The sequence below is a fragment of the Nipponia nippon genome, unplaced genomic scaffold (assembly GCF_047370975.1).
Source record: "Nipponia nippon isolate SJK-2023a ecotype South Korea unplaced genomic scaffold, ASM4737097v1 scaffold_9, whole genome shotgun sequence".
Taxonomy (NCBI): Eukaryota; Metazoa; Chordata; class Aves; order Pelecaniformes; family Threskiornithidae; genus Nipponia; species Nipponia nippon.
The window spans coordinates 25,701,100-25,728,191 of NW_028262413.1; the positions used below are offsets into that span (position 1 = coordinate 25,701,100).

General features: G+C 53.7%; 1 protein-coding gene across 2 annotated transcripts; it reads left to right on the top strand.

Annotated features, from left to right (window-relative positions):
• The first annotated feature begins 848 nt into the window (after positions 1–848).
• DUOX2 (dual oxidase 2) lies at positions 849–26,351 on the top strand. Of its 2 annotated transcripts, XM_087744262.1 has the most exons (34): positions 849–946; positions 4,928–5,019; positions 5,707–5,790; positions 7,368–7,532; positions 8,629–8,816; positions 10,151–10,352; positions 10,941–11,107; positions 11,192–11,252; positions 11,399–11,495; positions 11,690–11,777; positions 12,137–12,245; positions 12,581–12,744; positions 13,193–13,359; positions 13,560–13,678; positions 15,030–15,167; positions 15,483–15,596; positions 16,213–16,415; positions 16,662–16,847; positions 17,273–17,498; positions 18,203–18,296; positions 18,530–18,705; positions 18,968–19,037; positions 19,515–19,610; positions 21,086–21,264; positions 22,156–22,386; positions 22,631–22,730; positions 22,848–22,897; positions 23,029–23,156; positions 23,371–23,524; positions 24,065–24,297; positions 24,460–24,618; positions 24,754–24,909; positions 24,994–25,122; positions 25,575–26,351. In XM_087744262.1, exons 2-34 carry the CDS (start codon positions 4,956–4,958, stop codon positions 25,695–25,697), a joined length of 4,620 nt encoding a protein of 1,539 aa, XP_087600388.1. In that variant the 5' UTR covers positions 849–946; positions 4,928–4,955; the 3' UTR covers positions 25,698–26,351. The 2 variants fall into 2 exon arrangements, with proteins under 2 accessions (XP_087600388.1, XP_087600389.1); XM_087744263.1 differs by lacking the exons at positions 10,151–10,352; positions 10,941–11,107.
• The last annotated feature ends 741 nt before the right edge of the window (positions 26,352–27,092 follow it).

A 27,092-nucleotide genomic window follows, 5' to 3' on the forward strand; every position in this document is an offset into this window, starting at 1 on the left:
GGTTGTGGCCCTAGAGCCCCTGTGGTTCCCTCTGTCACAGTGTATGGAGAGGGAAAAGACTAGAGGCATCTTCAAGGAAAGATCAGTAATTTAGCAGAAATGGACAATTTAACTTTTGTTTAAAATATTCTGGACTGGCAGGGGAGAAGGGCAAAGGAGGCAGAAAGTTTGCCCAAACCCCAGCAGTTTCTGCTTACAGAAACCCCATTTTCCTGCCCCAGAATGAATCAAATTGGAAGGGACCTTTTGGAAGTGCCCAGCCAAAACCTCCTCACAGCAGAGCCAACAGCAATCCTAGATTGTGTTGCTTGGGGCTGCAGATTGTTATTTTCCATTGAAACAAGGGAAATCCTGTCCCCTGGAAACTGAATGATCAGAGCTGCAATTCAAGGATGGGGGGGGACTCCCTGCATTTTCCTGCCCCTGTAAGAGGGTCAAACCGGAATAGGAAAAACTGCTGGGTTAACTCGGGATGGGTATTCATCCTCTCCTCCCCACCCTTGCCTCGCCGGGACCCCTTCAGCAGGTTAGGCAGCCTCCGGGGGCTGCTCCCCAGAGAGTGCGAAGGGCCGGGGCAGGAGCGGGGCGCCCCGCGGGCAGGGGGCGGCGGCACTTTCTTTCCTTCTTTCCTTTTTTCGTTCTTTCTTTTCTTCCTTCCTACCCTCCTACCCACCCATCCACCTACCCACCCACCTACCTACCTACCCACCTACCTACCTACCTACCTGCCTGCCTGCCTGCCTGCCTGCCTGCCTGCCTGCCCGCCTGCCTGCCCGCCTGCCCACCCACCCACCCACCCACCTACCCACCTATGCGGCGGCGGCGGCGGCGGGGCTCGGGCGGCACCGGCCCGCACCGCGGTCTTATAGGCGGTGGCAGGCGCGGAGCCCTATGTAAATGCCGTCGCGGCCCGCCCCGCCGCACTGCCCGCCGCACCGCCGCGCAGGTGAGCTCCGCCACGGGGGGCCGCGGACACGCGTGTCCCCGACTGCGGGGGGGGGGGGGGGCGGGTCTGGGGGATCGGGTCTACGTGTGTCCCCACTTGCGTGGAGGCTGGGGGATCGGGGCCACGCATGTCCCTCCTCCTCCCCGCGTGAGGGACTGGGAGCCAGGGCCATGCATGCTGCTACCTGGGGGGGGGGGGGGGGGGGGGGGGGGGGTCGGGGGTCGGACTACGCGCGTTGTCGCCAGTGGAGGGGACAGGGGGTCGTACTTCTCCCGTCTCCTGCTTGGGGGACAAGTTGGGATGGGGCCATGCTTGGGGGGACGGAAGGGGTTGGGCCACGCGTTTCTTTCCTGCGTGATGGATGGGGTGGGATGGGACCGTGTGCCCCCCCACCCCGCCGCATGGGAACCAGGGTGCTGGGCTACTGGTGTCTTCGCCTGATTGGGGGACGGGGCACACGGTGAGATGGGGGTACACGTCCCCATCTGCATGGGGGACCAAGGGGCCAGGGCCACACACCTGCATGGGGCACACACCTGCATGGGGCACTAGGAGGTTGGGGCCACCCACGTCCCTGCCCGTATGGAGGACTGGGGGGCCTGGGTGATGTGTGAGGACAGGACGGGATGGGGTGGGGTCATGCACGTCCCCACCTGCAGGGTGCGATGGAGCCACGCACATCCCTGCCTGTGAGGGAGCAGGGCCACAGGACAGAGTGGGTTGGGACAATGCATGTCCTTGCCTGCATGGGCACAGGACACCGTGGGGACAGGCAGGGACCCCTTATGTCCCACCAGGGGAGAGAGTCCCCGCTGTGCACTGTGGTGACACTGAGGCATTTGGCCCCAGGGGTGTCCCCAGGTGGGAAAGCTGGAGACACCACTGGTCCCTGTGTGCATGCTGTCCATAGTGTGTGCACAGGTTTGGGATTTTCTGGATGACATCGAAGGCTGGGGAGATGCAGCCTGTCCTGAAACCCCAGGGCTCGCTGGCTGGTGGGGGAAGTGGCAGTTCCCCAGTCTGTCCCACCAGCACTGGGGAGAACTAGAAATAAGCTGTGACTAAAAAGGACCATAGGGATCAGGCTCCAGGCTTCTTGAATGCCTTGAAACTGCTCTCCTCTACCTGTATGGTCACACTAAGCTCTGCAGTGGGGCTGCTGCTCTCTCAGGATGCTGATGTGTCCCACAGTCCCAGCTGACATGTGGCTCTGGGGAGAGCTCAGGAGGCATTTGGAGGCTGAAGCCCTAACTTTACGGGAGACAAATCTGCTGAGATCAGGTGGAGCGGGGGAATCCTTGCTCTGGGGGAAGCCATGTGTTTGCACTCTCTGCAGCATGGTTTTTGGAGGGGTGTAAAACTCCAGGCCTTGACAGGACAAAGGGGTCCTCTCTGATGGGAGAAGACAAGGCTGGGGAAGCAGGTGCTTGATTTCACTAGTTGCAGAGGGAGGGAATGACTTTCCAAAGGTGGCACAGGGAATCTGCGGAAAGACTGGAGGGCCCATCAGTCCTTACAAAATTCCTGGAAAGCTTGACAAGTCTGTGGAACTAATCCAAGCCTCAGCAAGCCACACCATGGGCTTCCAAGGTCAATCTGGTTTCATTATGTTGAAGAACCCTCTGGGTGGTTTGCAAGATTTGGGAGGCAGGTGTGAGAGCAGGGGGCTTTTTCTGGAGAAGCCTGGCAACTGGTCCTTGTGGGACAGCTGGGTGCCACTCATGAGATGCCCATCTTCCTTGGGCATGAGGTCCCTAGCCCAGATCTGCAATTCCCATATCTGAAGAAACGGGAGGTTTTTTAAAGGAGGAATTTTAAAACACATTTTCTGCTGGAGCCCTGCAGGAAGACCCAAGGAGAAGGGGGAGACATGCTGTGCTGTGACTGTGGTGATATGCTTTGAGCCTTGGCTCTGCCCTATGTTTCCTCAGCAACTTTGGTAAATCTTCTGTGGCACCTTCAGGCCTCTGCTCTAGATGGGGATTGCAACTCTGCATTTTGAGTCAGCAGGAGAGAAATCCAGCTGTGTCTATGGGGACTCCCTTCCTACAGTGTGGGAGGTCACGTGGAGCTCTGCACACAAGCAAACCACAACTGCTGCAGGTTGCTCAGAGCATCTCCAGCCATGCAGCCCTCCACATTGGTTTCAGCAGGGAACAGGCTGTTTCAATGGAGAGAGCTTTCTGGCAGGAGAGTCCCATGTGGTGACAGTGACTGGGCTCTGCCACTCCTGGTAGAGGTCCTAGGCATCTCCATGCTTCACCTATTGGCCAAATTTTCGTGTTCCTCTGATGGGATGGGGCTCACGGAGCCTCTGGTTCCCACCAGCTGCAGAACCCAAAGCTCATGTCCACAAGATCATGCTCAGCAGAGGGCTGTGGGATGGAAGACCTCTGGGGCCCCTTCCACAAGGGCGTGCTCCAGGAGGACAGGGGTGGCACTAGGTGACCAGGGACACCACCCGATGCTGCTCTCAGCAGCTCTGAGGTTTTCAGCAGCCCCACCTCCCATGTGCATTGATGTGAGGCCAGAACCAAAAATGCAGTCAGTGTAGTGGTATTTCAACAGAGATTTAATGTTAAATCCATGTTATGGAAAGCTAACGAAGCAGTTTGCCTGTAATAACATTTTGTGAGGTGTAGAGTGCAGGTGAGCTGTTGTGACAGAGGAGGAACATGGAAATGTCACTTGAGAAACAGCTTGTTTTCTAATGCAAAAGGCCAAAACTACAGAAATCCGTGGTGGAACAAAGTTAATACAGGTCACACTGTGCTCACAACCTGGCAATGAGCAATTCTGTTTTATCAATGCAATTAATGTGAGCGCAAATGACTATTTAAATCTCAAACCACTTCATGTGCCCAGTAGATAGCGTATTTAGTGACTCACATTTTACAATTTGTGCCACTGGTAGTTGTAAGTGAAAAATCCCCACTGCAATTCCCAGAAAATGAGAAATAAAACCTACAGAGCTGCTGGCAATGTGTAAGCCTTTCTGAAACCATTATTTCTTTAAGTTTTGATTAAAACAATGAAAAAAGGAAACTAAAAGCATCACTTTGGCTTGCAACAGAGCAATGTAGGAAAAGCTGAAACCTGTGCAATGCCACATCTCTTGGCAACACAGCTCCTCTGAAATGATGCTAGTCTTTGGATACACACCCACAGTTCTGGAACAAGGGACAATGAGTCATATTTAGTGGAAAACCCTATCTTGGAGTTAAATCTAAGTTTGGCATTCTTGTGCATGGAAAGCCAGCGGCAGCATTGTATCATTTATGACTGAAAAATGTAGCTTTCGCTGGAAATCCCTCTCTTCAGTCAGGTGTTGGCCAGGGTTTTAAAGATTCATCAGGTCCCACTGATGAAATTTGCTCTGTATCCAGGGCCTTTGTGGAACATGAGATGGTAAAGCGTCACGAGAAAGGCTGGTCATGAGAAAGTGCCATCGAGTTAGCCCAGAGGTGATCAAGAGGTCTTGACCTGCAGCATTAGCACACTATAGGGCACCTGCCTGCATGCTGAGGCTATTCCCATCGTGTTCACAGCTGGATTTTGCTTGGATGGGACAATGCATGTACAGAGAAATTACCAGCTGAAATGTGTCTGTTTCTGTAACGAAGAGTGTATTTCTATAACAGAGATGGCACAGCTTAACGTCTTCCTGCCGTGGATGATGAGTTGTAAACCTACAGCTAGGATACCCCAAGGCAGGGGTACTGGTCCTGCTCCAGCAGAAAGGTCTTCTCAGGACAGTTGGTACCTCCTGACAGAGCTTTTCCAGGGTGATGGGGCCTCACGTTCCCCCTGCCACCTTCCCACAGCCTGAACTGGGCGATACTGCTGGTGGATGATGATGGCAGCGGGGTTTTACCAGGCAGCAGAAACCACAAGAGGGAGCTGAGACTATGGTCTGTCTGTGCATGTTCCCAGCCTCTGGGAACAGCCCAGCTCCAGCTCCCTCCTTCTCTCCATTTGCAGGTTGCTGCTTCCAAAGCCCCAGTGGCCGATGCAACCTGTGGAGATGATGTTGAGTTTGACCGTGGTTCTGCTGGTGATGTGGCCCTTGGGGAGTAAGTACAGTTTCAGGGAAGGGAATTCAAAGGGAGATCCTGGATAGTTTCTGCCCCTCAGAGGAATTTCCTCTAACTGATGGGGCATCATATCAGAGATGGGGATGATTCAGTTTGTGATGAGATAAGAAAAAAAATGGAGCAAAATGCTGAACTTGCAGAGCCTGCAGGTTGGAAGACTCACCTGCTGCCATTTATACGTGTACACAGCTTGTAATCAGGAACTTGAGCTTCTTGCTAGTATTATAATAAAAGCAATAAAAATTAACACAAAGGAAACAAAGTATATATTTATTGACAAAGGCTGATGCTGATGCACAATGCACAGAGGAGAGCATAACTCCAGTGTCAAGGCCTTTGCTTGACTCACATGGACATTGTGGGGGGTCAGAAGTAAGAGGAGACTTCTTCCCATACAATGAGAGAGAAGGAAAAAATGAAGATCTTTTAGGAGTAGATTGGTGGGGGCCAGAAATTGATTTGGGGACATCAGGATCACAAGCACGAATTTCTAATTTTAGACATTGCTTATCCCTCAAAAGGAGTGCAAAAGTTGTCTAAAAAACTGTACAGAAAGTTTTGAAAAGAATATGGGAAAATATCACAATATAAATATAATTCTGTAATGGAGATACTTGTTTCATGCATTTTTTTTACTGCTCACCAAGTGGGTCCGGTCTCTTCCAGGAGCCCAGGAGAGCATCTCCTGGGAGGTCCAGCGCTACGATGGCTGGTACAACAACCTGCTACACCACAGCCGTGGCTCGGTGGGTGAGTGCCAGGCCAGCGGACGGGGATGGGGGGACAGGGCGAGCTGGAACTCTGGCATCTGGCTCATTTTATGACTGAGGGAGAAACCCTTCCTGAGTTGAGCCTGAACCAGGCAGGTGACCAGGCAATGCCAGCTGCCATGGCCCTGAGAGGTAGCTGTTTGTACTCAAGGTAGGTCCCTAGATGCACCTAAGATCCCCATTAGAGCAGCCTGGAGGGTGCAAGCAGCCCAGCTTTGTGTCCCATGTCCTGGCCTTGCCACTTTTACCTGCTGCCCAGGCACCATCTGCAGGTTGCACTGGTATTGGATCAGTCCCAGAGCAGAGCTGTGCCATTCAAAATATCCAAGTTTGGGAGGACACAGCTCTTCCCAGCAGGCATTTCAGTGATGGTCAGGGATCTCAGAGCTGGGAAAAGGCATCTGATCAAAATCAGCATGCAGTTCAAGTGGCATTCTACACAAGGCCAGAGACAGAAGAGTTCATGGTCTAGGCATGCTGGACCTACTCCTTTTCTGCTCTGCACAGGACAGATAATTGCACTGTTGGGCTGCTGTGCAGCATGTACTGGTCTGTACTGGGACAGGCATGTGGGATTTTCCTGTTCCAGTGGTGAGCTACTTTCTCCTGCCTACAACCAGCCCATGGGCTCACCTCCAGGAGATGTCTCCAAGCCAGGGACCAGGGCAGATCAGGCAGGATCTTATCTAAAATATTAAAGATTATGAATCCTCTTATTTCCTGCAGCCTAGATTGGTCGCCTACACAGTGACACAAGGTGCAGTGACAATTACACAGCTTCCTCTGAGTCTGAATGCCTCTCCAATATGACATGTGTGTCATCAGCCCTTTGGTTACACCAAAGCCTGTCAAGGACATCCAGCAGGTCCCTGGCAGACAAAATCTCCCTCTTCCAGAGCAGACAGATCAGACCATAACATTTGGAAACAAACCTATGGAAACTAAGCCCAAAACTAAGCCAGTAATTCATGATTTCCCCCAGCTCTGGGGAGCTCCAGCAAATGAAGCCCACCACACAGGTGAAGAGCCTTTTGAAATGAACTCACTCATCAGTGAGAAATGACCTTCCACCTCCGGGCTTTTCAGTTATGGGACAGGCAGTAGGTGCGAAGTCAGGGTGTTTCTCTTTCATTTTCTCCCTTGTCTCTCTGCCTCTCCAGCTGTTGCCTCTCCTGTTTCCTATGGTGCTGGCAATCACCATGCCTGTGTAGGCTTGCATAGTCGACACGGGCAGCTCAATATCACTCCAGTTACCACTGGAGCACACCACCCCAGACCTCCAGGGGGCAACGGGGATGCACATGGACCACAGAAGGACAACTGGAAGGGAACTTGCCCAGGGAGAATCCCTCCTAGTTTTAAGAGGACTGATCCCAGTGTTGCAAGAAGTTTTGGGTGTTGGTACCAAAACTTGCGTGTTCTTGGCCACTATAAGTGTCTATGCCACCCCCTTGCTCTCTTCTGGGACCCTCACACATGCCGGTGTACCCCGCTATCGCTGTGTCTCCCATCTGTCGGGTGCCACCAGACCCACAATGTGTTGCTTTGGTGCCGCAGGTGCCAGGCTGCAGCGTCTCCTGCCGGCCAACTATGCAGACGGCGTCTACCAGGCACTGCAGGAGCCCCATGTGCCCAATGCTCGCCAGCTCAGCAACGCAGTGGCGAGGGGACCTTCCGGGCTGCCCTCCCGCAGGAACACAACTGTGCTGGCTGTCTTCTTTGGTAAGAGCTGGGGCCTGGCACCAGGTGGAAAAATGTTGGTTTGGGGGAAAAAAATGTTGGTTTCTCACACCCCAAGGCCACGCATTGGAGCGCTCCTCACCCACTACTTCATAGCAGACCCACACCTGAAAGATAAAGCCTTGGGTAACACCATACCAAAGTACTGTCCAGCCAAGAGATTTTGCATGAATTTTTTATGACCTTTGGGAGCTGCCGGAAATGCTGATATTTATTGTTTGGGAACTTCCTCGTTTGTTTTAGCGATAGAGTTACCTTGTTGCAAAATGCCTGACAGATGCAATAAGAGCCAGGCTGTGAGTGTTTGCTGGGAAGAATGGCTACAAGTCGGAGCAGTTTTTGCTGTTGCTCAGGAGCTCAGCAGGATCTTGGATCTCCAAGCCCGGGGATGTCTGTCTCTGGGAAATGCCCTTGGCTTATTGAGAAAACAGGCTGAACTTGTCAAAGAAAGGGAGACAATTAGCTCCCCATACAGCTTAAGGTTCATACACGTCCCTGGACACCCAAGCCAGGGTGTTCAGCCCCAAGATGGGCCACAGGAGGGGAAGACACTAGTGCAGTGCCATTTAGCTTCTCCCTGGAGGTAGTTTTTTCCCATCACACCAAAGCTCAAATGGGTCAACAGCAACGGCAGCCACGAGGTTCAGCATCAGCAGCAACCCTTGGCCTTGAAGGCCACAGGCAAGGAGGAGCTCAGGGAAACAGTGGCTAATGCAGAACCTTGCTCCTGGTGAAGTGGTGGCCAGCAGATGGTCCAGCTGCTGGTGGTCTCTGAACACCCACTGGCTGAGTTTGCCCACCCTGGTCCCTGAATGACCCTACCCTACTCGTGTGGTCTGGCCAGGGGCACCTGGAGCCCTGTTCCTGTGGACTGGAGCTCAGCACATCTGTGCTCCAGCCCAAAGCAACTTTTTCAAAGTTGTGGAACAAACCAGCAGTGAAGGCAGGAAGAAAACCACTCTTGCTGCACAGGGTTGTCCCCTCAGCCCATGTATGGCTCAGCTGCCTACCATCATGTCCTGCTCCAGGTGCTGGCAGCAGTCCTCCCAGCTGCTGCCCATGCTTGGGTCTCTGGCAGGTTTCCACGTGCTCTCAGACATCCTGGAGACAGAGAAGCCCGGCTGCCCTGCTGAGTTCCTGAACATCCACATCCCATCCGGAGACCTTGTGTTTGACCCTGCAGGCACTGGAGATGTGGTCCTGCCCTTCCAGCGCATCCACTGGGCGACGGAGACAGGGCAGAGCCCCAACAGCCCCCGGGAACAGGTAGGTAGCATTTCCTTTCCTCTTTGCCTTTCGGCTAAATTACTCTTCACCCAACATTGGGGTCTGTAACAGCAAAGGTAGTCTTTGGAAAAATAGGAGAGCACCACTGTTTCCTTAAACGTGTATGTCTCTCAAGTGTTTGAACCAATTGCAAATGAATGCAAAGCACAACCTCCAAGGTACTGGTTTATACAGAGCAACGTTTGTGGTTGCTCAAGGTCAGTGGTTTTCTTGGCCAAAGAAAATGTAATTACTCTAGATCTGCCTGTGTCATCTATTTTAATTAAATTTTAGCATCTTGCATGGTTTATGGAGGGCAGAAGAAGAAAGGGTAAAGCAGGAGCAATTCGCAGTCTTCCTTGGCTGCCAAAGTTTTTATCACTTCAGTCAAAATGAGCAAAGGTAGGGTTGTCTGTATCTGGTGAAACAAGTGATAACCGAAGCCTTTTTGGTACAAGTGTAATGAATTTCCATAACCCATTTATACACTTGTGCCACTCTAGAAGGTCAGTAATTATGACACATTTTTTTAGGCACCAACTCTTATTTTTATAATGCATCACAAAACTGAACTGGTACTGTCATAACTGTAAACTTGTAAAGCTTCTCTGAATTTCAGTCATTTTGGAAAAAATACAGATTTTCCCCCAATTTCTCTGTATTTTGCTGTGCTGAGGCTGGATGTGTTCCCAAGCCCATGTGCTTTTTCTTTCATGCTGGAAAGCTTCCCGATCAAAATCACCAAAGCAAAATACTCCCCTGAACCTTCCACGTGACAAACCATGATGAGACCAGATTAGCAAGTCATGTTTTTAGCAGTATTTCAAGCCTTAGAAAAATGAAAACTCCAGCATGTTTTCAGACTAAAAGGGATGTTTTCATGAAAACATTTGGCAGGGGAGATATTCAGCATGCTGCCAGGGCAGTGGGAGTCCCTGCTGTGAGGACAGGGCTCCCCAGAGGAAAAAGCCCCAGTGTTTCCAGTTTCCCCAGAGATGGGTTTAGTCCTCTTCCAGCTTGGTCTTGCCTACATAGGCATTCATAGATGTCTGCTTCTGGGCATAGCTGAAAATAATTTGGAAAAAAAACCCAAAATGTACTTTTGAAAAACCTGTACCTGGTGTTTTCCTGTACCTGGCACTAATCCCTGCAGTTTGCATAGAGATTGTCAGTGTATATATTGGCATTCTGATAGCTCTTCTTAAAACAGGGGATGGGGTGGCTGCTTTGCAAGACCAAAAAAGAGCTGGGTTGGGGCTTTTCAGACCTTTTTTTTGCACCTTTCTGCTGAGACCCTGGCACCTGTTAATGCCTATTCTCCCTACCTGCCCTAGACTAACGAGGTGACAGGCTGGCTGGATGGCAGCTCCATCTACGGCCCCTCGCACTCCTGGAGTGATGCCCTGAGGAGCTTCTCAGGGGGACAGCTGGCATCGGGGCCCGTCGGGCACCTCCCAAGGGAGACGGACGGGAGGGTCCCCATGTGGAAGGCACTGGATCCGTCCACGGGACAGGGTGGTCCCCGGGGGATCTACGGTAATGGTGGCATCCTCAATGGGTTTTCACCTGCTTGGCTCCATCCCTGACTGTGAGCAGGGGGACCAGGAGGTCCCTGGAGCTGAGCCCAGAGGGGACCCTGGGAAAGAGCAGGGGCTGCAGTGAGCTGGGACGCGTGGGTCAGGAGTCCCATGGGAGAGCAGGCAGATTCCCAGCCCGAGGGGGAGGAAGATGCGTGCCCCACCAAAGGCTTCCCAGCAAAGACATGCTGTGAACTTAAGGTGCCACATCCCCAGGGAGGCAACAGGTCATTTCCCAGCCAACATGCAGAGACCAGCTGGTGCTGGTCCCTCTGATCGGAGGAGATCTCCTCTGGGGAAAGGGGCTGCCGCTGATAAAAACCTGCTCAGCTTGTTTTGAATTCCTCACCTGCCTGACCTTTGGTCCATGCTGGGGGCTTGGTGCTGCTTCTCACTCAGGTTGTTTGTCTCCCTGGGGAGGAAGGAAGGGCAAGGGCATGAGGGGATGCTGGGCTGCAGCCACAGGGCTGGGGGTGCTCCTCCAGCCACAGGCAAGGCTAGACCCAGTGGTGGCATTCCCCACTGATGGTCCTGGTGGCTCTTGCAGACCTGGGGAGCGCCTGGGGGAATGAGAACCGCTTCCTGCAGGCTGAGAGCATCGCCTGGTTTCGGTACCACAACCACCTGGCTGCGGTGCTGGCCCAGGCACACCCCACCTGGTCTGATGAGGACCTCTTCCAGCACGCTCGCAAGCGGGTCATCGCCACCTTCCAGGTGAGGCCTGGGACCCCCTGGCTCTGCCAGGACCCCCAATACCCTCCCCGGCTCTGTCCCTGACCTGACTCCCTTGTGCCCTAGAGCATCGTGCTGTACGAGTGGCTGCCAACCCTGCTGGGGACATCCGTCCCGGAGTACAAAGGTGAGGGGCACGGCAGGTGATGGAGCTGTGGGGTGTGCAGGGAGCAGGGGTGTTGGGACCAGGGGAGCCAGAGGATGGGATGGGAGAAGGGGCTAGGCCCCCTTTCCCTCCAGGCTGAGTGCTGGACTGTGGCTGCTGTCCTGCAGGTTACCAGCAGCACCTGGACCCCAGCCTCTCACCAGAGTTCGTGGCGGCTGCGGGGCAATTCCTGGCCACCATGGTGCCACCGGGTGTCTACAAGAGGTAGGAGCAGCCCAGCAGGGCTGTGGAAGAGCAATGTCCGTGCTGGGGAAGGGGATGCCTGAGCTGGGGTGGTGGCTGGGGATGGTCCCTGTCCCTTCCCCAGCATCCTGCCCCTTGCTGTGACAGCCAAGTCCTGCCAGCTCAGGACAGCCCCATCTGGGGGCTGTGGGTCCAGTCCTTCTCTGCTGTTCCAGGGACCCCAAGTGCCAGTTCCAGAAAGTGCCTGGTCCCAGTGGCTCATTCCCAGCAATGCGGCTCTGCAACAGCTACTGGAGCAGAGAGGTATGGGGAAGGGAGCATGGGGTTCCTGAGGACGTGGCAGGCTGTCCAAAGGGGCTTCATTCCTTGCTTTACTTTATGGAGGACCCCACAGGGAGGTGAAAGGGCAAATGGGTGCAGAGCATGACAGCCAATCAAGGGGTGTGAGATCCTCCCCATCTAGACATCCCCAGATGCTGCCTTGAGCCATGGCAGGCTCAGACCTCAAGGTTGAGCTGACATGGAGAAAATAAGCCTGAAAGAAATCACTGGTACCCCTACACCCAGTGTTTGCACCCCTGTGGGCACTAGTTCAGGGGTGTGGGGCTGCCCCATGTCCTCGGACCTGTGAGGCATCGCCTGCTCTTCCCATCTCCCCTCAGGACACTGGGCTGCAGCAGGCAGAGGATGTGGATGTGGACAACCTCCTGCTGGGGATGAGCTCACAGATTGCAGAGCGGGAGGACAACATTGTGGTGGAAGATCTACAAGGTCTGCACTCCCCTGCACTGCAGCTGGCATGTCGGTGGGGCACCATCTGTCCTCGGGATGTGTGGGGGCCAAGATGGGGAGACAGGTCCCATCACCATTGCCATCAGTACCCAACCACATGCTCAGACCAACTTCAACCTTGTTAACAGAGGTGCAGAGAAGCTGCAGGGCATGCTAAGCATGTTCCTGAGACTGTCCTGGCAAGGGCGTGGAGATGATCTCCATGTTCATCATGGCCTGTGGCAGAGGGACGAGGCCAGCCCAGCAGCTGGGGCAGTTGGGGTTGCTCCTCCAACTCTGCCTTGCCATCACCACAGCTTCTAATCCACCCACAGATTACTGGTACGGGCCCCTGAAGTACTCCCGCACCGACTATGTGGCCAGCTGGCTCCAGCGTGGACGAGACCTCGGCCTGCCCACCTATAATCAAGCCCGGGAGCGATTTGGGTTGAAGCCTCTCCAGAACTGGTCGGTCCTTGCCCCACACCTGGAGCAACAGGTAACAGGGAACTGGTCTGGGCACAGAAAGTGTGTGGGTCAAAGGACACTGGGGCAGTCCAGGCAGTAACTGGCTTCTTCAGCAACGTAGGAAGAGGGACATCAGTGCACATCCTGCCCTAACTCATTTTCATGCCTGCGGGGCTGTGGCATTGGGGTAACTGTGTAATTACGTAGTATGAATAAATATATCCTGCCCCAGTGCTAAGCTCCTGTGCTGCTGTGTGCTCTGCTCCTCCTGGCACTGAGATGCTCTGGGAGTGTGGCGTAGTTGCTCAAGTCCAAGCCATGAGCTCAAGGCTGCGTGGGACTGAGCATCCTCCCAGCCCACAGACATGTAATGCCTGGGAAATGCACATTCCTCGCTCCTCCTGAGGCTTGCCAAAACTTTCTGAGACCCTGGCAGAACTCCCTCTGCTCACATGTGTGCGGTGGGGGTTTCTGGTCAGGTCCTGGAGAAGGTCGCTGCTCTGTATGCCAACAACACAGCTGGGCTGGAGCTGCTCCCCGGAGGCATGCTGGAGGTTGACAGCTCCCTCTTCAGTGCCATCATCCTGGACCAGTTCGTGCGCCTACGTGATGGTGACAGGTTTTGGTTCGAAAACACCAAGAACAGGTAAATGCCTCTTCCCTGTCTGGCACACAGAGCACGCTGCCCACTGGTCTGCCAGCCCCAGTAAGACATAACAACAGGGGTTGGAGGAAAAAACATTCTCCAGCTTCCTCAGTTCCTAAAACAGTGTGGGGAGCAAACCCCTCCTGCCGCCAGACAGTAACACCCAGGGCCACCGCTTGGCCCCACATCTTTTTCCCCAGGCTGTTCACAGTGGAGGAAACCAGGGAGATTCGTAACACCACCTTCCATGACGTCCTGTCTGCCATCACCCATGCAAAACCCACAGACCTCCAGCCCCACGTATTTGTCTGGAGCAAGGGTGAGTGCAAACAGCAGGGCACGGGAGCAAACGGCACCATTGAGTTAGGGAGGAAAGTAGACCCAACTCGGTGATGCAGCTGGTGACTCAGTAACACAGGGAAAGCATCGGGCATGGAGTTTCTCAAGCCTGACACCTGCTATGCCCCTAAGCCAGCAAAATGTGTGCAAAATGCAAGGGTGGCTTGTAAGCAAGGTGGGCAGTGCTGATGTTGAAAGTGGGCTGAAGTCCAGACATGTGCATTGCATGAGCCTTGGAAAGATATTGAGGTACAAAAATGCAACTGATGCTCTAGAAGGCCATGCTGGGGTTAAAACTGGGCCTCTGCCTACCCCACTCTGTGTCACACTCCTCACTGACCCGTCCTCTAGCTCCTTTGATATACAAGCACACACAGGTCTGCAGGTTAAACTGATGAGTGACCCGAAAAGTGATGAAGTTTGCAGACCAGTTAAGCTTTGCATACTGTAGCTGTAATGTTGCCTACTTTTGCCTTTAATTGCATCAATCCCTTAATGTGCCCCGGGTGCTGTACTGCAACACCCTCTCCTGCCTGGCTGCTCCGCCGACAGGGTCATTGGTTAACCAGGGCTGCTGGAAGGGCTGGCCAGGCTTTTCTGCAGATGTGGTTGCAACGGCGGCATGAACTGCACCAGACAGATTTCAGCCCAGGGATTGCTCAGGGCTTGTGTCCCAGCACGTTTTGGGTTCCCAGAAAGCTAGGAGCAGCCTAGTCCTGTGCTGATGTGCACCCCTCACCCTGGTGCACTCCTGTGCCATCCTTGAAATGAGCTTTCCTCTCCCCACCAAGACCCAAAAGAGTCCTGCTGCCATGCTCAGGGTGACGTGTGGCCAAACACAGCAGTATGCCTTTTCCTCTTGGGATCTCCCACACCCTTCCCATTTACCAAAAGTGTTTTATTTGGCGCACCTTCCAGCTCTTGCAAGGCATTTTGGTTCCCTTGGTGTACACTCCATGCAATTGCACCAGGAGGACTCCCTGGGTTTGCAGCATATGGATGAGCAGAGGCTCTGAGCCCCAATTTGCCATGGCCCAGGGTGCTTCTTGCTCAGCCCATCCCATCAGGAGAGGTGATGGTGCCAAAATCCCAGACTGCTTGAGTCCAGTTCTGCACTTGGTTTGTTGTGGCAGGCAAAGGTTCAACCCAAAAACAAGGGTTGTCCCCTAAGGTCTGGAGTTTAACTAACTCAAGCATTCCAGTTTTGCAGTGCTCCCTGGGTCACTCAGCCATGAACCCCACTGGCATCTTAATGCAGAGGTTCTTGGGGATGATAGAGATGAGAGGGGTAAAAGGTCCATGACACTCACAGCCTGTCTCCCCCCATGCAGGGGACCCGTGCCCCCAGCCCCAGCAGCTGACAGCTCAACACCTGGCCAACTGCACACCCATGACCGTGCTGGACTACTTTGAAGGCAGCGGTGCAGGCTTCGCGATCATCATCGTTGCCCTCTGCTGTCTGCCTTTAGGTTTGCTGCTCTGTTTCTTTACCCATCTCCTCTTCCACTGGAGAAAGGGGCTGAGTGCCCATGGTCCAAGCACCTCCCAGAAGGAGCTGCTGAGTCTTGGCCACTCTTGAAGTCCTTGAGTTAGCAGTGTCCTTGGGCATCAGGTGGGAGCAGGGCTTTCATGGTGCAGCCCTGCATTTAATAAAACCATGTAGTGTTGAACTGGGGGGTGATGGGGAAGAAATAAACCCGTCTGCCCCAGTTGTACAGGTGATGCTGCCAAAGCAAGAAGGAGCTTTGTGATATCTCATGCTTTCTTCTCCCATGTGTCCCCAGTGACTCTGTTTGTTGCCTGGATTGTTGCCATTCTCCGCAAGAGAGATTTCAAGAAGCTGCAGAAGAAGCAGAGCTCCAGTGTGCGGAGGGAGGTGACTGGCGAGGCAATACATGGTGAGGAGGCACTGTTGGTCCTGTGATGGTGTGTGGTGATGCTGCTGAAATCAGGGGACATACCGAGGCAGGGCTGGGCTTGGAGCTTACATCCAGACCGGATATAAGGAGAAACTATTTCCCCAGGAGGATAGTCAAGCAGTGGAGCAGGTAGCCCAGAGAGGCTGTGAGGTCTCCATCCTATCCAAGACCTGACCAAGCCTTGAGCAGACTGGCCTGACCATGTAGCTGGTCCTACTTTAGGCAGGACACAACGCGAGAGACCCTTCCAACCTGAGTCCTTTCCAACCCGAGTCATCCTATGACCTTCTTAATTACAACCCTCCGCAGATCACACCTCAGGAAACCTATGTACAGCAATTGCACCAGAAGCTCCAGGACAGGGACTGTATCTCCTTGTCCTGGACACTGGAAAAATTCTGCCTCCCTGCTCCATGGTCTGTACTCCTCCATTGTCCATGCACTTGAACTCTGCAGATGAGAGATCATCATTTTTCCATTGACATATGTCTGGTCATGCAATCACTCCCAAGCTGCATCTCTGGGAAGGAGATGCTGGGATGAAGAGGAGCATGGGTGCGCCTTTCCAGCTGAGTCCTATGCTCTCTCCCACCAGCCATGGAGTGGCACGGTCCCAAGACAGACAGCTCTCCCGTCTACATTCAGTTCCAAGCTGACAAAGTGCTCAAAGTGCTGGATCAGAGAGGGTCTGTGCTCCGGAGCATCAGCCTGAAAGCCCATCGAAGTGTGGAGGTGATCCTCTCTAGCAACAAAGGGAACAAAGCTCTGCTCCTGAAGAGCCCCAAGGAGTATGACCTGGTGAGTACCATGATGCCTGGGGTACGACACCTTCCCCTGGACCCTCCACCATCCTCTATCACTAGTCGCATACACCCTGCACCACTCAGTCCTGGGCGCTGGAAGCAGCGCAGGTCCCTGAAGAGTGGCTGTGGCCTTCTGAGAACCAGCTCATACCATGGCGCGACCACTGTGGTGAAGAGCCGCAGCACTCACATCCTGACTGAGCCTCTGCTGCTCACAGCCATTCGGTGGGGTCTTTTGCAGGTGCTGCTTTTCAGCGAGGAGGCAGGGAGGACCAACTTTATTAGGAAGCTACGAGGCTACTTGGAGGAGAGCAGCCTTGATCTGCATATGTCTGAGATGAAGGAGCAGAGACTGATGAAACGGGCAGTCACACAGGAGCAGAGAAAACAAATTCTGGAGACTTTCTTCAGGCACCTGTTTGCTCAGGTATGTAAAGGTGTGGCAGGCTCTGATGCATGGGGAAAGGTATTTCTATATTGATTAAGCAATGAATGTTGCTGCTGTTGCTCTCCATAAGAGCTGGCAAGCCATGCACGAGGAAGTTGCTGATACTTTCAGGACCAAGGGACATTTTCCCTTGCAGAAGACAAAGGGACTTCTGCTGTGGTGATATAAGTGTCTAAAGTTGCAAAGAGGCTTTTGGACGATGTAACCGAGGTCTCCATAATGGTCAGTGGTGTTTAGTGTGAAAGTCACATTGTTAGGAGAAATGCAGGACTTCCCCATGGTATCTGCCATGAGTTTTGTGCCAGAGGAGCCACCGGTCTCTGTGCAATAGGTCAGGAAAGTGAACATCAGCCTTCTGCTCTGCCAGCTCTCATGGGATTTCATTTGTGGAACACAACCTGCAGGTGCTGGAAATTGACAGGTCCGATGCTGGAGAGCTCAACTTGGAATCTTCACAGAAGACAAAGGAGTCTCTGACATGTGAGCTGAGCAGGGCTGAGTTTGCCAAGGCCCTAGGGCTCAAAGCCAACTCCATGTTTGTGGACTCCATGTTCTCCCTGGCCGACAAAGATGGCAACGGCTACATCTCCTTCCGGGAGTTCCTGGACATTTTGGTGGTCTTCATGAAAGGTGGGAGCTGGAGCTGGTCTTTGTCTGTTGCCCTAAGTCCTGTTTCTAGGCTCTGGCAACACCACTGGCAGAGTGAAGGACAAGATCCATCCAGCAGGTCAATCTGTAGATGCTTCTACAGATTAAAATTCCCTTCACTTAGGACAATTTCAGCTTGAGTTATGGGGCAGTGACAATGCAATTATGTTTTCTGTAAGACTGTTCATAAGGGGAGCTATCTCAGAGCAGTGATTTGCTGATCTGTCACTGCCATAGACAAGTCCGCTCCATCTTCTGAACAGACTGTGCATCCTGTCCTTGACAGACAACAGCCATATCAGATATCATATCTGATCCCCCCTAAATGACTACTGGAAAGGTAGATTCATAGATGGAGGTGCTGAATGCCAGATTCAATCAAAGCAGCTCCCAGAAAAACCATTGCTGTGCATAAGCACATTTTGAGTTTGCAAAATAATGCACAAGAACGAACATGTATCTACCTGATTTTTCACCTTGCATTTGAGAAATCCAAGCAGAAGGGCGGCATTCTATTCATGTTCAGTCACTATTCAAGCTACAATCAGCAGTGTGCTTTCAGTCTTTTCAGAGCTGGGTAAGACTTCACTGCTGCAGGTCCAGACTGTCAAAGACTATGTTTGAAAGCACTTTTGCCAATAAAAACAGGATCTTGTTTTCACTTGGCCTCTCTCTCTCCTCACCAGGCTCCCCAGAGGAGAAGTCCAAGGTGATGTTCAGGATGTATGACATAGATGAGAATGGGTTCCTCTCCAAGGAGGAGTTTCTGAGGATGCTCAGGTACTTCTCCTCATCTCTCTGATCATTTTCACAATGTCTGTAAATACAGATGTCTTCAAAAGCAGCCCTCAGTTTCTGTGCTTCACTCCCCAAGGGTGCTATGTGAGAGCCCATAGGCTCAACACTTGCAACCAAGAGCCCATTTCTCCTGTGAAACTGGTCTGGGGCTCTGCCCTCTGTTATTTGAAGGACTCAAGCTGTGGTCCTCTGAAGTTCCCATCTGCTTGCTCCAGGTCCTTCATCGAGATCTCCAACAACTGCCTGTCAAGAGACCAGGCAGAGCAGGTGACCGAGTCCATGTTTCGGGCCTCAGGGTTTCAGGACAGGGATGAGCTGACATGGGAGGATTTCCACTACATGCTGCGGGACCACGACAGTGAGCTTCGTCTCACCCAGCTCTGCATCAAAGGTCAGTGGGCAGAAGCACAGGGTCACCCCAGGCCCTGCAGGGCTGGAGGCGATGGGCAGCACCCAAAGAGTAGCTCCCAAATCTTGTCCCATCAATCTCTCCAGCCCAACTGCAGGAACAGGGCATCAGCTGTTGCTCCATGTGCGACATGTTCGGGTCAGCTCAGAGCCTCTCCCCACCCCTGCCCAGGGGAGATGCCTAAACCTTGTCCACTGTATATCACACACTAAAAGCAGCTGTTTGTCCTTTTGGCTCCTGAAAGGTGTCCCCGAAGTTCTCAAGCAAAACCTGCACAACCGCGTCTCCTTCATAAAAAAGGAGGAGCCAAAAGGGTAAGCTCTCCCCCTTAGTCTTGCTGCTGCTGCTGCTGTTTCTTCTCTTTCTGCCTGGATGCACATCCATCTTTCACCTCAGCCCCTCCAACAAATGCTCCCACCAGGCCCAGTGCCGGGGAAGGGGGATGACCATGCTGGGACATGCCCATGAGCAAGCCGGACACTGCAGTGGGGCTGCTGCCCTCCTCCCCTGGCACCCAGGCGGGCAGAGAGGAGGAACTGCCTCCTGCAGAACCCCTGTTGCATCCACTACGTGAGGATGGGAGTCCTACCTTGCTTTTCAGAGGGGAGGGTTATCTTGAGTGAATCTGGCCTGTGTACTATGCAGTTAAATTAACTCAAGCAGGCTTGCAGGAAAGAACTGGACACCTTCTCAAGCTGAGCCTAAGATGGAAAGTGGGGAAATGGGGACAATTTTGGCAAGCCCTGCCTGCAAGTAGAGCTTTGGACTAGACATAGTTCTCTTCCCAACAGAACCATCTCAGAGGAGGAGAAAGACCCAAACCTGGACACCGTGAGCCACTACGTGGAGCGAGAAGGGCGAGAGCTGAGGAAAAGACCAGGCAGAAAGTGAGTACAGCCCTCGCCAGGTGTGCTTCTCAGGTTCAGGTTCAGGTTCAGCCTGTTTGCTGTTTCTCATGTTTCTGTGTCAGACTGGGTAGCCCTCCAGTCAAATGGCACTGCTGCAAAGAGCCAGCAACCCCATGACGGTGGTGCAACATAGGGAAGGGGTGCCAGACCATCCCTGCAGGAGATGCCCCAGCCCAGGCAGGCACATCACAGCTTCTCGCTGGCTGAGGAGCTACGGGAACAGCCCTGTCTTGGTGGGGATGGTGACATAGCTGGGTCTGGGTGATGTGCCTCTATAAAAAAAAAAAATGAAGTGGCCAACTCCAGAGCCCAAGATAGTGGTTTTTAGAGTGTATGCCTTGCCTGCAGAGAGGGGCAGGTCCTGCCTGTGCTCCCTTGGGACACTGCTGGTTCACCTGTTGGCCGCCTGCAAGAGCTGCGGGAGAGACTCTGGTCCTCACTGCTGTGGCAGCAGCAAATATTTCTACAAGGAAGCAGTTCAGTGGTTATTATTCATGGCCAGAATATCCTGATTTACCTTAATAGCTCCAAGAATCTTCCCCTACCCTGGGATCAGTTTGGAGGTGTTGTGGTTTAACCCCAGCTGGCAACTAAGCACCACATGGCTGCTTGGTCACTCCCTGCCCAGTGGGATGGGGGAGAGAATGGGAAGAATAAAAGTAAGAAAACTCATGGGCTGAGATAAAGTTTAATAGGTAAAGCAAAAGCCACGCACACAAGCAAAACAAAACAAGGAATTCATTCACTACTTCCCATCAGCAGGCAGGTGTTCAGTTCAGCCATCTCCAGGAAAGCAGGGCTCCATCATGTGTAATGGTTACTTGGGAAGACAAAACACCATAACTCCAGACGTCCCCCCCCTTCTTTCTTCTTCCCCCAGCTTTATATGCTGAGCATGACGTCACATGGTATGGAATACCCCTTTGCTCAGCTGGGGTCAGCTGTCCCAGCCGTGTCCCCTCCCAACGTCTTGTACATCCTCAGCCTACTCACTGGTGGGGTGGTGTGAGAAGCAGAAAAGGCCTTGACTCTGTGTAAGCACTGCTGAGCAATAATTAAAACATCCCTGTATTATCAACAGTGTTTTCAGCACAAATCCAAGACATAGCCCCATACTAGCTGCTATGAAAGAAGAAAATTAACTCTATCCCAGTCAAAACCATCACAGGAGGGTTAAATATTACTATGAAAAGTATCTTGTACAGTTCTTATCCATGCTTTCATTTATAAGTCACTATCCGCACATTTGTTATCAGCTTTCAAAAGAGTGTAGACTGCGGGATGACCTGAGCTCAACCGCTAACACTGTGCTCTGCAGGTCACTGCCGTCACTGGTGTGCAGAGCTCGTCACAATGCTGTACAAGGAGAAAGACCCAAATCTGGGCAGCATAGCCTTGAGCCATACCTTGCCAGCTAAACCTCGAAATGACACCAGCCCTCCTCTTTTTGCCAGGGTGAATCAGCACCAGCTGCATTTATACACGGAAGCACAACGGAAGAAGTACAAGCGGAACAAAGTTCAGCAGAAGATCCAGGAGTTCAAGCGCTTCATTGAGAATTACCGGCGCCATATCGTCTGTGTGGTCCTCTTCTCTGCCATCACCACTGGCGTGTTTGTGGAGAGAGCCTACTGTGAGTGTCCATCCAGTCCTGCTGCCCCAGATGAGGAGGGGTGCATGGGCTTGGCTCCTCAAAGCTGCTGGTTGCATCAGACATGCTGGGGTGTGAAAGGTCCTGGCACAGCTTTGGGCAACAGTGTTGGTCCTCTCCTGGATAACCAGAGGATTACTGAGGTTGGAAGGGACCTCTGGAAGGGTCTGGTCCAATGCCCTGCTGAGAGCAAGGCCAATTTCAGACCTGAATCAGGCTGTTGAAGGCCTTGTCTAGAGAAGGTTTAAAGAGTTCTCAAGTTTGGAGATCCCATCACCTCATTGGGCCTGTGCTAGTTTTTGACCATCCTCCCTGTGAAGAGTTTTTATTTTACATCAAACCTGAATTTTCTTCAGTGAAACTCATGCTGTTGCCTCTCATCCTTTCACTGTGCATCTCTGAGAAAGAGTTTGGCTCTCTCCCCTCTGTAACACCCATTAAGTGGTTACAGACAGCCATATAGTCTTCCCTGACCCATCTCCTCTAGCCTGAACAAGCCCATTTCCTTCAGCCTTTCACCTATGTGATGTCCTCCAGCTTCCACCTATCCTGGTGGTCTCCACTGGACTTGTTCCAGTTTGTTGACGCCTATCATATTGGGATGCCCAACTAAGGACACAGTACCAAGATGCAGTTTCACAGTGCCCGGCAGAGGACAATCCCCTCCCTTGACCTCCAAGGAGATCCTGTCACTCAGCAGCTCTGGGGGGGGGGGGGGTCTGACATGGAGAATTGTGCACCTGTCCCCACACAGCCCCATCCCTGGTGACCTTTTCTTTGTGGAGCCATGCAGGTGGCTGTCCCCTTGTTGCAGGAAGGGTCACGGCCCTCAGTGCTGGGCATGTTGATGCCTCCTCTGCTTTCTTTCCCCAGACTATGCCTTCGCATCCCCCAGCACTGGAATCGCACAGACCACCTTTGTGGGGATCATCATCTCCCGGGGATCGGCTGCCTGCATCTCCTTCATGTACTCCTACATCCTGCTCACCATGTGCCGCAATCTCATCACCATCCTGCGGGAGACCTTCCTCAATCACTACATCCCCTTCGATGCCGCCGTGGACTTCCACCGCTGGGTTGCCATGGCAGCCCTGATTTTCTCAGGTAGGTGGGCTGCTGGGGGATGTGTCACCCATGAACCACAGCTAAAGCAGGAGGACCAGCCCCTCATGGCACAGCAGGACCAGGCAGAATCTTGAAGACCCATATGGAGCCTGGAGAGACATAGATGCCTTGCATCAGAGAAGAGGAGGAATTGCCAGGTCCCTAAGGCACATCAGCAGGGTCTGCTGCCTCTCCATCCACAGCAACAGTGATGCTTTTCTCTCCTGGTTTCTGTCTCTTACAGTGCTCCACACTGCAGGTCATGTAGTGAATGTCTACATCTTCTCAGTCATGCCTCTCAGCGTGTTGTCCTGCCTCTTTTCCAGTGTCTTTATGAATGATGGGTACGTGAAATTTAAAGCACAGTCCAGACAGAGTGTCCTGGGCATGGATGGGAATGAAAGTGGAAACCAGGAGTTTGCTTGGGCCACTCCATGGTGCAATCTCTCGTTCCTCTCCAGGTCGCAGCTCCCACAGAAGTATTACTGGTGGTTCTTCCAGACTATTCCAGGTGAGACCACCTAGCAGGCAGACTACCTGCACACCCGTGCCCAGGATGGGCAGCCCTCTGCCCAGCCCAGGTGGAGCCTCTGTGGGGCTGCCCTGATCCCTGCTGGGACCTCCCAACCTCTTCACTCACAGGCATGACGGGAGTGCTGCTGCTCGTGATCCTGGCTGTGATGTATGTGTTTGCCACCCACCACTTCCGACGCATCAGCTTCCAGGGCTTCTGGATCACCCACCATCTCTACGTGCTCCTCTATGTCCTGGTAAAGGATTGGGGCTGGGAGGGTGGGGTGGTGCCGATGCATCACAAGCCCATGGGTCAGCCTGGCCAGCAAGGCAAAATAGCTGGGGATGTCCCAAGGGAGCTGGTGGCCACAGTCCTGGCTCCCCGCTGCTGCTGAGCTGCCACCAAATCAGACATAGGGCAATGGCTTACTGTGCTGAGTGCCATGCTGATGGGGGCTGCTCCCTGCCCAGGTCATCATCCACGGCAGTTATGCACTGATCCAGCAGCCCCGCTTCCACATCTACTTCATCATCCCAGCTCTCATCTACAGCACAGACAAGCTGCTCAGCCTGAGCAGGAAGAAGGTGGAGATCAGCGTGGTGAAAGCCGAGCTCCTGCCCTCAGGTATTGCATCCTCCCCAGCCATGCATCTGGGCCTGCAGCGATGGAAGAAACGCAGCTCTGCCAGCACTGAGATGGCAGCAGTTCCCAACCCAGGTGGCACATAGCTGACACTCTGGCCCCAGGAAATGTCTTGCTGGCTGTCACACATGCTGGTGGCTCAGGCTGGCACCTCCAAGAGTTAGCTGCATCCATTACACGTTGCCCCAATGCCTTTGCAGCACCCCTGCATGGCAAGGGTCTCCTGTGCTTCCCTCCCACAGGTAGGGAAATTGAGGCACAGAGTTCAGGCCATCACACCCTGCGATCAGTTATTTACCCAAGAAGAACCAGTTGGCCCCAAGTCTGTGCCCCGGCATGGCCTCTCCAGCATCCTGAGCCCTGTGCCCGGCTCCACAGCTTGTCCCCAAGCCCCCTCCGACCCACTCTGCACACAGCTTTAATGCTCCATCTTTCCTTGAGCCCACTCATCTCCCCCAGCCTTTCCTCTCCAATGCTCAATGTCTCCACCTTAACAAAGTCCCCATCCCTGTGTCCCCCTAGGCGTCACCCACCTCCGGTTCCAGCGGCCGCGGGACTTTGACTACAAATCTGGGCAGTGGGTGCGCATCGCCTGTGTGGCCCTGGGCACCACTGAGTATCACCCCTTCACCCTGACCTCAGCGCCACATGAGGACACACTGAGCCTGCACATCCGGGCTGTGGGACCCTGGACCACCCGCCTGCGGGAGCTCTACTCCCCGGAGAGCCTGGCTCTCATCAGCAAGCTGCCCAAGGTGAGCCCCACACTGATTCTCCAGGGATGGGGACATCCAAGCCCAAGAGCACCTCAGCAATGGGTTGTGCCCAGCCCGAGGCACTTCTCCAGCATTGAAGGTGGCCAAGACCTGGGCAAGTGGAGAAGGGAGATGCTATGCTGATGGCTGGCTCCCTTCCAGCTCTATCTGGATGGGCCCTTTGGGGAGGGCCACCAGGAGTGGAACAAGTTTGAGGTGTCGGTGCTGGTGGGAGGAGGCATCGGGGTGACACCCTTCGCGTCCATCCTCAAGGACCTGGTCTTCAAGTCATCCATCAGCTCCAAGCTGCTATGTAAGAAGGTGAGAGGAAGCATCTGGAGGACAAGAGCCCCACCAAGATGCCTCCTGCTTCTGGTGGCCCTCTTTGGGGGCAAAATCCCCCATGACCCAGCTGGGAAGGAGCCCCATGCTGAGCCTCCTCCCTGTGTGCCACAGATCTACTTCATCTGGGTGACACGCACACAGCGGCAGTTTGAGTGGCTGGCAGACATCATCCGTGAGGTGGAGGAGGCAGACAGGAATGACCTGGTCTCCGTGCACATCTACATCACACAGCTGGCCGAGAAGTTTGACCTGCGCACCACCATGTTGGTGAGCCTGGCCACCCACCGGGGAGGACGCCATGCCATGCTGGGCCATGCTGGGCCATCTGACATGCACTGATCTCTCTTCCAGTATATCTGTGAGCGGCACTTCCAGAAGGTGCTGAACAAGAGCCTGTTCACAGGGCTGCGCTCCATCACCCATTTTGGGCGCCCTCCCTTTGTACCCTTCTTCAACTCGCTGCAAGAGGTGCACCCGGAGGTCAGTGCCTGGTTGGGGACAGGAGGGGGGAACCCACCAGCCAGTGTGGAGAACTGGTCCCAGCTTGTCCCTGAGGCCCTGGATACCTTGGTGGCATCCACACCAAGGGCATGGCAGAAGGGGCATGAACGCCACTTTCCCTCCAGAGCCAGGATGAGCTGCAAGAGTCAGCAATGCCCCGTACCAGCCAAATACCCCCTGCTATGGCGAGACTCTGGCTGCAGCCACTGCCCAGAGCTGGCAGAGACTTTGGGGGACCCCATCCTTCCTCCATGGCCCTAGCAGCTCCATGGGGAGGTGACAACCTCCCCAAAAGCCTCCTCAGGCCAGGACAGACTGCTCAGCCAGCATCCATGCCCAAAGCTGCCGGAGGGCAAGGGTCCAAGGGGGGCTGGGCTGGAGGGAGAGCTGGTGCTGATGGGTTTGACCTCTCTGGCTCCCTCCTTCCTCAGGTGCAGAAGATTGGGGTGTTCAGCTGTGGCCCGCCTGGGATGACAAAGAGCGTGGAAAAGGCTTGTCGGCAGCTGAATAAGAAGGACCAGACCTACTTCGCACATCACTATGAGAATTTCTGACTCTATGCCATGCCATTTCACCCCTGGGCTGCAATCTTCATTGGAAATGTGTGTTCAACCCCAGCACCTGTGCGGCAATGCTTTGGGTGGTCACAGTCCTGGGCTCCCACCCACCACCATCCCTGGGAGAAAGCCACCCGTGGCTGAGAGCATGGATGCCAAGACCCGCAGAGCTGAGACCAGCACGTGGCACACCAGTAAAGCGTTGCCATCCCAGCATCGCCCCACACAGCCCTGGTGTGAACCCCTGAGCCCAGAGCATTCCACTACCATTCACGCACTCCTGCAGCACCACACCCAGGGTCAGGCTGGCGTGTCCCAATCCAGAAAACTCAGTGTTCGAGTCAAGCCCAGCTCTGCCACCTTAATCCCGCAAGCCACAGCCCATGCACTGCCAGGTCGCACAGGGAATGGCTCTGAACAGCTTTGGGGAACAGCTTGGTGCCTGCACAACCTGAATTCACAGCACTTTGCCCCAAGACCTGGGTGGCGTGCACGTGGGGTGAGGAGCCAGAGAGCTCCCCACCATCCCTCTCCTTGAAACAGGCTCATCTTTCCTAATGCACTCATTTGTGCCTGCTCATTAGCGCTCCGAGCCTTCCCTGGGTTTGCATAGGGACTTAGTTGTGTTTGCGTTGGCTTCTTTCAGCAACATCACCATCTCTTGATCAGGGATCATTTGTGCTTGTTTAACTAATGCCTGGCTTTGCATTGCTGGGCTGCTGCTCTCGCAGGCTGTGATTGAGCTTAAATAAAGCTGATTGAAGTCTTAAAACATTTTCTTGCCTCCTGCAGTAGGGTCTCGTTCACCTGGAGACTTGCAATACTTGTGGCATAGTGCTGGTCTTGCTCCTGCTACAGAGTATTTATGCCAGCCCACTGGGAAATGGGTTAAACAGGAGTGTTTCCCCTGCACTGGTGATGTACGTGGGGTGGAGGAGGGGCTACAGATTTGAGCCCAGGCACAGCCCCATAGACTGTGTTGTACCAGGCTCAACACTCCGAGCAATGCCCTGATGATGGCAACGACCCCCAGCAAGACCTGGAATGGGAGCAAATTGCAGCCAAGGAGCCCAAAGAGGTTGAGCCATGGGAATAGCTTCAGCCCTTGGGGTGCTCCCTGCTCCCCAACTGCAGGGAGTAGCTCTACATTTCATGGTAATAACAGGGTCTTGCAATGGCCCCCAGCCATGCCAGTGGGGCTCCCCCCAGCACAGAAGTCGGGGGTCAGGAGAACCCCACGGCACAGCAAGAAGCCTCGGCTCACCCCCACTGCCAAAAGCTGGGCAGCCTTCCCTTCCACACCCATCACACACCCTTCAGCAAGGTGCCTTTTAACAATTCTTGGATGGGCTCTGCGAACACCACATCTGATTACAGCGCCAGGCTCCTGGG

What these genes read in the sequence shown, in the direction of transcription:
- DUOX2 (XM_087744262.1), top strand. Translation starts at nt 4,956, where the DNA reads ATGCAACCTGTGGAGATGATGTTGAGTTTGACCGTGGTTCTGCTGGTG. An exon ending in TGGTCCCCGGGGGATCTACG is followed by an intron (nt 10,353 to 10,940) that starts GTAATGGTGGCA and finishes TGGCTCTTGCAG; the next exon opens with ACCTGGGGAGCGCCTGGGGG. An exon ending in GTTTGTGGAGAGAGCCTACT is followed by an intron (nt 21,265 to 22,155) that starts GTGAGTGTCCAT and finishes TTCTTTCCCCAG; the next exon opens with ACTATGCCTTCGCATCCCCC.